The 12,261-nt window shown below is 39.5% G+C and overlaps 1 protein-coding gene across 4 annotated transcripts in view; it reads left to right on the top strand.

Moving 5' to 3' along the window:
- LOC124863215 (acid-sensing ion channel 2-like) overlaps positions 1-12,261 on the top strand; it is a 599,660-nt gene that overhangs the window by 537,266 nt on the left and 50,133 nt on the right. For all 4 annotated transcript variants that reach the window (XM_047357513.1, XM_047357512.1, XM_047357514.1 and 1 more), the window contains one exon: positions 11,929-12,079. In XM_047357513.1, coding sequence (XP_047213469.1) covers positions 11,929-12,079 — 151 coding nt within the window. The remainder of the gene's footprint in view (positions 1-11,928; positions 12,080-12,261) is intronic.

The following is a 12,261-nucleotide window of genomic DNA, read 5'->3' as shown; positions in this document are numbered from 1 at the left end:
TATAAAAAATATAATGGAGTTTTGACGAAAATTCAGAATAAAAGACGCACCTACACCGCCTCCACCTTCCAATGACTCTTCTGTGCGCGTCTCCCTGCCATCCAATCAGCATCCTGTCTGCATGACTCTTCATCCAATCACCTTCCGACGCCTCGCTTATAAGGACCTTCAGCCATGTACAGGGGTTGGACAATGAAACTGAAACACCTGTCATTTTAATGTGGGAGGTTTCATAGCTAAATTGGACCAGCCTGGTAGCCAGTCTTCATTGATTGCACATTGCACCAGTAAGAGTAGAGTGTGAAGGTTCAATTAGCAGGGTAAGAGCACAGCTTTGCTCAAAATATTGAAATGTACTAAATCATTATGGGTGACATACCAGAGTTCAAAAGAGGACAAATTGTTGGTGCACGTCTTGCTAGCGCATCTGTGACCAAGACAGCAAGTCTTTGTGATGTATCAAGAACCACGGTATCCAGGGTAATGTCAGCATACCACCAAGAAGGACGAACCACATCCAACAGGATTAACTGTGGACGCAAGTCGAAGCTGTCTGAAAGGGATGTTCGGGTGCTAACCCGGATTGTATCCAAAAAACATAAAACCATGGCTCCCCAAATCACGGCAGAATTAAATGTGCACCTCAACTCTCCTGTTTCCACCAGAACTGTCCGTCAGGAGCTCCACAGGGTCAATATACAGGTCCTTCTCAAAATATCAGCATATTGTGATAAAGTTCATTATTTTCCATAATGTCATGATGAAAATTTAACATTCATATATTTTAGATTCATTGCACACTAACTGAAATATTTCAGGTCTTTTATTGTCTTAATACGGATGATTTTGGCATACAGCTCATGAAAACCCAAAATTCCTATCTCACAAAATTAGCATATTTCATCCGACCAGACTCTGGCACCTTGATTTCCGAATGACATGCAGAATTTGCTTTCATCCGAAAAAAGTACTTTGGACCACTGAGCAACAGTCCAGTGCTGCTTCTCTGTAGCCCAGGTCAGGCGCTTCTGCCGCTGTTTCTGGTTCAAAAGTGGCTTGACCTGGGGAATGCGGCACCTGTAGCCCATTTCCTGCACACGCCTGTGCACGGTGGCTCTGGATGTTTCTACTCCAGACTCAGTCCACTGCTTCCGCAGGTCCCCCAAGGTCTGGAATCGGCCCTTCTCCACAATCTTCCTCAGGGTCTGATCACCTCTTCTCGTTGTGCAGCGTTTTCTGCCACACTTTTTCCTTCCCACAGACTTCCTACTGAGGTGTCTTGATACAGCACTCTGGGAACAGCCTATTCGTTCAGAAATTTCTTTCTGTGTCTTACGCTCTTGCTTGAGGGTGTCAATAGTGGCCTTCTGGACAGCAGTCAGGTCGGCAGTCTTACCCATGATTGGGGTTTTGAGTGATGAACCAGGCTGGGAGTTTTAAAGGCCTCAGGAATCTTTTGCAGGTGTTTAGAGTTAACTCGTTGATTCAGATGATTAGGTTCATAGCTCGTTTAGAGACCCTTTTAATGATATGCTAATTTTGAGAGATAGGAATTTTTGGTTTTCATGAGCTGTTTGCCAAAATCATCCGTATTAAGACAATAAAAGACCTGAAATATTTCAGTTAGTGTGCAATGAATCTAAAATATATGAATGTTAAATTTTCATCATGACATTATGGAAAATAATGAACTTTATCACAATATGCTAATATTTTGAGAAGGACCTGTACACGGCCGGGCTGCTATAGCCAAACCTTTGGTCACTCATGCCAATGCCAAACGTCCGTTTCAATGGTGCAAGGAGCGCAAATCTTGGGCTGTGCACAATGTGAAACATGTATTGTTCTCTGATGAGTCCACCTTTACTGTTTTCCCCACATCCTGGAGAGTTACGGTGTGGAGAAGCCCCAAAGACGCGTACCACCCAGACTGTTGCATGCCCAGAGTGATGGTTTGGGCTGCCATATCATGGCATTCCCTTGGCCCAATACTTGTGCTAGATGGGCGCGTCACTGCCAAGGACTACCGAACCATTCTTGAGGACCATGTGCATCCAATGGTACAAACATTGTTTCCTGAAGGCGCTGCCGTGTATCAGGATGACAATGCACCAATACACACAGCAAGACTGGTGAAAGATTGGTTTGATGAACATGAAAGTGAAGTTGAACATCTCCCATGGCCTGCACAGTCACCATATCTAAATTTTATTGAGCCACTTTGGGGTGTTTTGGAGGAACGAGTCAGGAAACATTTTCCTCCACCAGTATCACGTAGTGACCTGGCCACTATCCTGCAAGAAGAATGGCTTAAAATCCCTCTGACCACTGTGCAGGACTTGTATATGTCATTCCCAAGACGAATTGACGCTGTATTGGCCGCAAAAGGAGCCCTAGACCATACTAATAAATTATTGTGGTCTAAAACCAGGTGTTTCAGTTTCATTGTCCAACCCCTGTACATCCTCGCTTGTCAGCTGAGCTCATCCCTCCTCCACCCCACCTCCACCATCTTCCTTCCCATCTCCTCCCAGCTTCCTCCCTGGCCGCCAATCCACCACCAATGTTGGATCAGGGGGAAGACATCTCTAAATCTAAACCATGACATTCTCAGCATTCATGACTTCCTCCCATGTCCGAGCGTCACAGAAATAACCATGTAATCACGTATCATTAAAACTTTTTAATTGCCATCCTTTTCCTTGTGAGTCTTTTCAGATTAAATTATATTAATATTAATAATGAATGTAAAGAACTATATATAGGTTTATTTATTTTTTGTATTAGAAAAAAGATTTTTTGGTTTCCATATTTATTTAAACAAATTGTAGCATCTCTCTTTCTTGAGAATAATATGTATATATTTTACAAAAACAGGCAGAAGAACGTATAAAACTAGCCTTTCATGTTACTTTTCTTCAGTTTTTTTTTTTATTAAGAGCTGCTGCAGAGGGGTGAAATAGCCACATGTGGCCCCTCCAGCTGCATGTTACAGACCTCTGAGATTTTGCAACAAAGTGTTTTTTATGGCCAAAATAATACATTTTATGCATTTATGGTGCTGTACACCATAATCATAATTATCAAAATGAACAAATTAATATCTGAATGCAATTAAAAATAAAATCTGCATAAATAAAAATCTGAATTTAATCACTGTATTAAATTTATATATGACATATACTTACAAAATTTAAAGAACTTTTCAAGAGTATTCTAATTTATTTATCATCATGTTATGAATCTATATAATCATGTATAACAGAATATTTAACACTTTAATTTTGACGATAATTGCGTTTACGATGTGAGCATGGTGTTGCCACAAGGTATTAGTAAAAGAATGAAAACAAATACAGCACTTTGTGCCGCACTAGCTGTATACAGTGAATTTTTTTTAATTACATTTCATTATTTTGTTTGTTTCTTAGACAATATTCAAACACACATTTTTTAAAGGACATTATAGATTGTAATGCAACCATATGCAAGATTTGCTGGTGGGATCAAGTTCATCTACCAGCCTCTGCGATTCACTTTCATTTCAGTATGGTGTTTGTCCTTTGATTCCCAATTAGTTTCCCTCTGTTTATCTCTCTTGCTCTCTTTATACTCTCATTGTTCACGCCCTTGTCCCCTCGCTCCTAAAGCATAAATAAATTGCAGCAAGCAACTGCAATCCTCTTTGTCCTTTCGCTGCGCTGACTCACTTAGGTACTGTCTTGTGAAATAAAATATTATGGAGCACTGGGGTTAAATTACATTAGGCTGCAATGATAAATTTGTTCCATAAAACACCCAACACGTCTCATAAATGACAGAATTTGTTTACTGTGATAAATGTGGATGCAGGAGTGTTTTAGCTGCACAGGATGTGAGCCTGGCTTACAGGAAGTGGAGTGGCATGTATAAAACTGTAATGATGAGTGAGGCAGCTGAATGTGTGTGTGCGTGTGTAAAATCCCCTCCTTTCTCATGTTCAGGGCCAACCCGGTCGCTAACACAGCAGCCGTCTGAATTATTTATCCCCTTAGCAGTACAACTGCTTTTCCTGCTGCAACACTTCGGAGAAAAATGCTTGCCTTGCACCTCAAGGATCTTTTTCCTAAATTTCATCTCTGTCCTTTCAAATTAAGCCTTCTGGAAGAAGTACTCTCCATGTTCCAAGCCTCAAGCCTCCTTTTTGTTTGCTTTTGTTATAAATGAGGATCTGAACTCTCCCATAATGGTGATTTATTTGCTGAACAATAATGACAGATTGCACAAAACAGTTTATGAGAACTGTTCAAACTTACTGTCTAATTGTTTTGTTCAAGATTTAATTCACTATTCACTGTTTCCCACTTTATATCATCCCTGCCTGAAAAACAAATACAATAAGAGACATTATTAGATTGCCTGAGATTTTTATGTCCTTGAGAAAAAGTTGAGCTTTCTTGAAAAAAAGAAAAAAAAATTTTTACGTTTTTTGTGTGTAATTTTGAGGAAAGGCCTTTTAGTGGCAGTTGAATGTCTGTGTGTGTGTATGTGAAGGTGACTGGTCACTGGTCTTTTTGTTTATTGATTTTCACTTGATAATCTGCCTGAATTCACTGATGCAAACCTGCTTGTATCAACACTTATACCTGTTTTTGTTGTGTTAGAACACCAAATGAGGGACTTTTAACATTTTATGTTGTACTTGAGGCGTAGTGTTGAACTTTTGGCAACACATACAAGTATGGATGTAACTGTTTCAAATCATCAAAAAAATGTATAAGGTAAACCACGTAAATACAAAAGGAGTTTTCACATGATGATTTCATTTATTAATGGAAGAACACTTTACAAACTAACCTGGCCCTATGAGAAAAGTAACCTCCCTTCTTTTGTTAACTCATAACTTAAATGAGATAAACCCCGTTTTTTGGTTCAGTTTCACTAACGAGGCCAATGCCTGATTACTGGTTTTATATTGCAGTTTAACATAAAATTTATTTTATTTAAAAACAAAATTAAGGGTAACAAAAAAGATAAAACAGAAGAAATCTTTGATGGGGCAAATCTTTGTTCATATTACCATGACATGTAGCTGCAAAATAAATATTTTAGCTTGAACATTAATTATGAAGTGTTTTGACAGCTTGGTTGATAATTGATTATAATTCTTTGAAATTTATCTTCAAAACTTATTTTGGTGATTAGCCTCCTCTGACTTTTGCAAATCATACATTAGAGCAGATGATGTCAATTACATAAATTAAGCCCTTATTTCAAAATCAGACAGTGACAGCTTTTGCTATATTGGCGAACTGACTCAGCTGCGCTCCACTTCATACTTACTTTAACAACAATGCACCGTCTCAGCTCAGAGGTGCAACAGCAGCAGTTTAACATCAAGCTCCCTGTGCCGTCTTACTTGTTCCATAAATTGCAATGTGACAGGAAAGAAGGGTTTTAGACCCTGCTTGGAGGTGCTTTTTGAAAGAATCTGAGGAATCTTGCTTAAATTTGATGAGAGTATATTCTTCTGTCATACACAAGACCCCTGCTCTGCTCCTGCTTTATTAAACAAACTTTAAAATAAACCAAGCTACTGAAAACAACAGAGAACAACATGGAAAAAAGGATAAATTCAGAATGGCCAGGAGATCTTCTGAGAGAGCAGAGAAAAGTGTAAAAATATAAAACTAAATATTCTATATGCATACACGGATACAGTGTGCTCTTTGTTTCACCCAGGAGTATGTTTTAGCATCTAATTTGTAGGTGGTTGGTTTTCACAGCTGGCCTTTCATCATGACAGCAACGTAGAACATGTCATCTTTGACTTCTCTGTAGGAGGCACAATACGGCAAACAGGCAAGGTCATGCTATGTTTGCACCCGCTCCTCCAGACATTTGCACATGCAGCTGTGAATGTTAATGAGACATGTTTTGTTGGTCAAGAGGAATTTTAATTAGCAGCCAAGTTGCTTGTGCTCCCGCTTGCTCTTTACTTGGGCTCTGACTTCTGGCTTGAAAAGGAGGGAAGGTAATATGATATTGGCAGCAAAAGACTTTGACATTTCTAAAATTAAACAGAAAAAACTAGACAACTCAGAAGAGCGCATCCATCCAGCTAAATGTTAACTGACCCAGCATTAGCCGCAGGTGTAAGTGGAGGTGGTGGACTTAGTGTTCCCTACGAATTGTACAGACAGGAAAACATTTATATATTAGAGCTGGAAAATGTTACTCACTCTTGTTTTCTCATTCCTTGCATCTTGTATGGGCACAGGTGACTTTATGACTTTAACTGCAACCAGGATGAACTTAATTGCAACCAGGAGTTTCACAAAACTTGCTGTAAAAAAATGATATTGCATCTGTGATCTTGGGAAAGGTCTTGAGAAATAAATCCCTAGTCCACACGTGTCAAACTCCAGTCTTCAAGGCCCGGCGTGCTGTAACTTTTAGATGTGTCTCTCTGTCAACACACCTGAATCCCATAATTAGGTCACTAGCAGGACTCTGTAGAATATGAGTGCATAAGTAGGTAATTAAGTCCTTTGATTCAGATGTGTTAGACCTGGGACATATGAAAAACTTGCTGGACACTGGCCCTCGAGGACTGGAGTTTGACAACCTTACACAGTCCAACAGTCAAAAACAGACAAGATTTTGAAAGTATGGTCTCACGAATGGTCTTAAAGGTCAAGACTTTGAGGTCAAAAGTAGCATAACACTAGCTGAACACAAAATGTTTTAATTAGCTCAGAGAAGAATCATTTTAAACTTTCGAACCCCTCTCTTAAAAAATGTTTTTTGGTTGTTTCTTGTCCAAACATAAATCATTTCTTTGAGACTTTGGGGCTTGTAGTGACCTAATGTATGCAGCCATATTGTTGTTTTTTTGGGGGGTGGAGCTGCAAAACTTTTACAGGTAGGAGGCACGTTACAATCAAAATTGCGGGTGGAGTCAAATGTCTATTTTTAGAGATGCCAGGGTTTGACTCTACCTCGAAATGCATACTATAGTGAGTAGCATCAGATGTATTGAAGCTTTTCAATCAGAATCAGAATCAGAATCAGAAAAGCTTTATTGCCAAGTACGTTTTTGGACATACAAGGAATTTGTTTTGGCGTAGTCAGTGCAATACAATACAAATTAAACAGTATAAACATATCTACAATATAATATAAATATATGTGCACAGTTTTAAGTGAGTGAGAGTAAATATAGAGCAGTATAAGATGCAAGAGCAATACAACAGTGCAGATGATCATTGTGCAAGTATGGCAGTGCAAGTAAAGCAGGAGTCCAAGCTGAGCGTTAATGTAACGCATAGAGTTACAGGTTACAAGTGTCCTGTCAGCAAAAAAAAAAGAGGGGGGGAGTGTCAGTGTGGTTTCCGGGCTTTGTTAACAAGGCTGGTGGCAGAAGGGAAAAAACTGTTCTTGTGGCGTGAGGTTTTGGTCCGGATGGACCGCAGCCTCCTGCCAGAGGGGAGAGTTTCAAAGAGTCTGTGACCGGGGTGGGAGGGATCAGCCAGAATCTTCCCTGCCCGCTTCAGGGTCCTGGAGGTGTACAGTTCCTGGAGCGACAGTAGACTGCAGCCTATCACCTTCTCAGCAGACCGAATGACACGCTGCAGCCTGCCCTTATCCTTGGCTGTAGCAGTGGCGTACCAGATGGTGATGGAGGAGGTGAGGATGGACTCCAGAAAGATTTTCTTCATAATTCCAGACCTGTTTGAAAGCATTCTGCTGTCTGACAGCATTACTTGAAGTGGCATGATCTCTTCCTGCAGGAAGAGGATGAATGCAAAGTAACAGAAATCCATATCTTTTCCTCTAAGTTGCTAAGCTGGAGACTAACTGTTAAGGTCTATTAAGATGATGACCTGGTCCTTTCCCATGCTTGTCAGGCTTCATCAGTTATCGGTAAGAATATGAAAAACGGGTCAATGAAAAGCAATTCTCCTCCATATAAAAGAGATACAGAGATGCTGAGAGTAGATGTTTTGGAGCTTTGTTCACATGCTCATACAAATGTGTAGCAGAGGATAAAATGACTGCTAGGTAATTATCTTTAATAATATAGACTTTAACCAATTTGCCAGAGCGTGTTAATTGTCAAACTTCAGCTTCAGGAGAACAGGAACAGCTGTGTTAATGAAATGTATCTGTGGGATAATTTAAAAACCATCCACTGAAAAGGAGTCAGAGTAATTTGGCAAATGAAAAAAACAAAAAAATGACTGTTCCACTGACCAGGACCGTACATGGCCAATATGGTACTTTTGTCTATTTTTTCTTTCCCAAAAAGCCACTAAAAACCAGCCCCTGATGAGTAATGGCTGCGAAGTAAACACATATTATCCACCTTCTTACCCTTTTCTCAAAGCTCCAAAAACCTGCGGTGTGTTATTTATTGTGTGCGTAGGTGTTTCTGTCAGAAGCATGTCTGTTTTGCAGAGGTGAATGAACTTCTAATGTGACACTTCATATTCCTCTGTGGCGGCATGGTATCTGTTAACAGCTCAGTCTTGTGTGTAAAGCCATTCACAGAGGAATAGCATGAAATAATCTTAAAACACAGCAGACAGAGTTTAAGAAATGCTGATGGTTCTGCACTTTGATACAATTATAAACCATAAAGCTTCTAAATTTGAAATTCTCCTATCTTGACTTTAGTGTTCAAACTAATCCAAAGCTATCAAGAAACCTCTAAACTTGTTTGATAGTAAGTTAACCAACATAATCCATGACAAATGAACAAAATATATTTGGAAAAATATTTTTTTTTAGATGCAGTTTTATGCTTTTAGTCAGCTCTTAAGCCACTTTCTCTTTATCAACACATATTCTATTATTATTGTAGTCAGCATTTATTTAGCCTGCATTAGCTGTATTTTGTTTATGATTAAAGTTAGTGGAAGGTTATTTCACTATTTCATTGTGATCATTGGTGTTTAGTTTTGGAGTTAGGTTTAACTAACTCTTGATGTATAAAGTGTTACCATCAATCTCCTTTTTTAATTTGACCAGTAGCACTGAGATGGATTGTTCATCTAGTGATAACTATTCATGAGCTTAAGGGACATAAATACACTCTCCATTCATATTTTTGTATGTGTAGAACACACATATCTTCCCACCCACACAAAATTATAGTTTGCAGCCCTGCCCAGTTTTACCTCAACATATTGTTCATAGATTCCTCTGAGTCATTTGGTTGCTTGTGATAAAACGGTGGTAAAAAAAAAAACCTCAGAGGGAAAACAAGCATCCACTCCAACACAGGTCTGACGTATTACCAGCACTCACAGGAAGTTGTACAATAAGAAATTTCTGAAAGTCAGCAGGGATATGGACCGGGCGTTCTCTGCTTAAAGTGTTTACCTACTCACAGCTCTTTACTTGTCTAACTTTACCAAGTAAAAGCAGTTCATGTTCATTGTGAAATGGAATGAAGTGGCCCTCAGACAGACTGGACACACCTACTGACAAATATGTCCCGTTTCTATAAATTGTAAGCATACATCACAGTTTGACTGCAAAAATTTTGTTAAATCTTTTAAATTCAAGTGATGCGTGCATGTTTTACAGATGATATAGAGAGGGGGGGCATACATGCAGTGGGCCCATAGTACATTTTATGGGACCAAAAAAACAAGGAGCATACGCAAAGTGAATGGTCGCAACGGCTCCACCAATGGTTTCTGCCAGGACAGAAACACAGGAGAAAACTGGGCATCGCATCCTAAGCAGAAAGATGCAGAATGACAGTAGAGATGGCCAAGGATAAAAACCACCCTAACTCTTAGCATATTGGAATGGAAAATTTTGAGCCTGGTCCAAAAGGGGACAGGGTGCCTGTCTCATGGTAATGAATTTATTTACAGTTTGACTAATTTCGATCAAGCTCGTTTAAACAAAGGAAAATCAAACCTCAGAAAACAAATCTAACGCTACCTTCACAGTTGCTTTGATCAAGGTTCAAGGTTTTTTATTTGTTTTCAAGCTGGTTACATACATTCCAATTGATCCTAATTATCAAACAGTGATGTCAAAATCAATGAAATTGGTTAAAAGGTTTTTTATCTAAGGAAATCCAGCAGATGTCATCAAGTCAGTGACTAACTGCAGTCACTCCTCCTGAGCATGTAGCGACAGTGAACAGTCCCTTACATGACTTTGCAGCAATCCCTCATACTGAGTATGCATGTAGTGACAGTAAAAAGAAAAAACTCCCTTTTAACAGAAAGAAACCTCCAGCAGAACCAGGCTCATTGTAAGCGGCCAACTGCCATGACCAACTGGTCAGAAGGACTGATCCAGGAGTACTTTCTTTGTGAGATAAAAATAAAACGTTTAAGGCAATAGTAGCTCCTTTATTGGCTTCATCTAGGAGAGAAAGATCCGACAGCTAAGCAGATAAACTGAGTCAGTTTTCACGCCTAGAGTATGAAAGAGAGCACATACAGTTAGTCACAGTAAAAGCTCAGCCAGTAGCTATGTCTAGGAGAGAAACAGGAGTTAAACACTGCAAGACAGGGCTAAGTGCATCATCAGTGCAAGGAGAACATTAAGTTGTTGGCAGCAGCAGCTCAGCCAATGCTCCCCTCCAGCAAGCTTTCACAGCTAAATAAAGAGCCAGATCAGATGTAGCTTCTAAGAGGAAAAAAAAACAGAAAGAGAACATAAAGTTAGAAGCTGAAATAACAGCAACTAACACAAAATTGGAGAGTAGTATGAAAATGTAGCACAGTGGGGGAAAGTGGTCATTATATCCTTCAGCAGCCTAAACCTATAGCAGCATAACTACAGAGATGGCTCAGGATAACCTAAGCCGACTCTAACTATAAGCTTTATCAAAAAGGAAAGTTTTAAGCCTAGCCTTAAAAGTAGACAGGGTGTCTGCTTCGTGGACTAAAACTGGGAGCTGGTTCCACAGGAGAGGAGCCTGATAACCAAAGGATCTGCCTCCCGTTCTACTTCTAGAGACTCTAGGAACTACCAGCAAACCTGCAGTCTGAGAACGAAGTGCTCCGTTAGGAACATATGGAACAATCAGATCTCTGATGTATGATGGAGCTAGATCATTAAGGGCTTTATATTGAGGAGGAGAATTTTAAATTCTATTCTGGACTTAACAGGAAGCCAATGAACGGATGCTAAAATAGGAGAAATATGGTCTCTCTTAAATTTTCATCAGAACTCTTGCTGCAGCATTTTGAATAAGCTAAAGGATTTTAACAGCATTTTGTGGACATTCTTGATAGTAAAGAATTACAATATTCCAGCCTTGAAGTAACAAATGCATGGACTAGTTTTTCAGCGTCACTCCTGGATGGGATATTTCTAATTTTGCGATATTCTGGAGGTAAAAGAAGGACATTCTGGACACTTGTTTAATATTGGATTACTAAAGAGAATTGGCCCAAGTACTGAACCCTGTGGTACTCCACTATTAACCCTGGAGTTTAAAGATGATTTATCATTTACATGAAGAAACTTGAATCTGTCAGACAAATAAGATTTAAACCAGCCTAGCGTTGTTCCCCTGATCCCTACAGCATATTCCAGCCTTTTTAAGAGAATATTATGGTCGACTGTATCAAATGCAGAACTGAGATCTAACAAAACTAGTACAGACACAAGTCCATTATTTGAGATCATAAGAATATTATTAGTGACTTTCACTACTGCTGTCACTAGTGCTGTTTCAGTGTTATGATGAGCTCTGAAACCTGAAAAAAGAGAAAGAGAATGACAGAGTTCTGTGGGAGTGTTACACTGATACAATATTGCACATATTGACATTGTTGGGTAAAAGTTGTCATCTAGTTGTGATTTGTTATGTATTAATTGTACAGATAATTTTAACAGTAAATCACATGTTGTGTCAACATACCAAGACATAAAAACAAACTCTCACAGTTAATTTCTGTCTCCTGTCAGGTGTTCACCAGGTATGGGAAATGCTACATGTTCAATGCTGCAGAGGAGGGGAGGACACTGCGCACCACCATGAAAGGAGGGACAGGAAACGGCTTGGAGATAATGCTGGACATCCAGCAGGATGAGTACCTGCCAGTCTGGGGAGACACAGGTAGGCCTAATAACACATAACACACCTGCCTGCCTGTCCTACTGACTCTGAAGACTGTTCAGAAAAAGATAAAAAAGTTAAGAAAAGTCTTATTAGAAGTCAGTCAGTCAGTCATTTTCTACCGCTTATTCCATAGTGGGTCACGGGGGAGCTGGTGCCTATCTCCAGCAGTCTATGGGCGA

Source organism: Girardinichthys multiradiatus, chromosome X, assembly GCF_021462225.1.
Source record: "Girardinichthys multiradiatus isolate DD_20200921_A chromosome X, DD_fGirMul_XY1, whole genome shotgun sequence".
Lineage (NCBI taxonomy): Eukaryota > Metazoa > Chordata > Actinopteri > Cyprinodontiformes > Goodeidae > Girardinichthys > Girardinichthys multiradiatus.
This window is presented reverse-complemented; position numbering and strand designations above follow the sequence as displayed.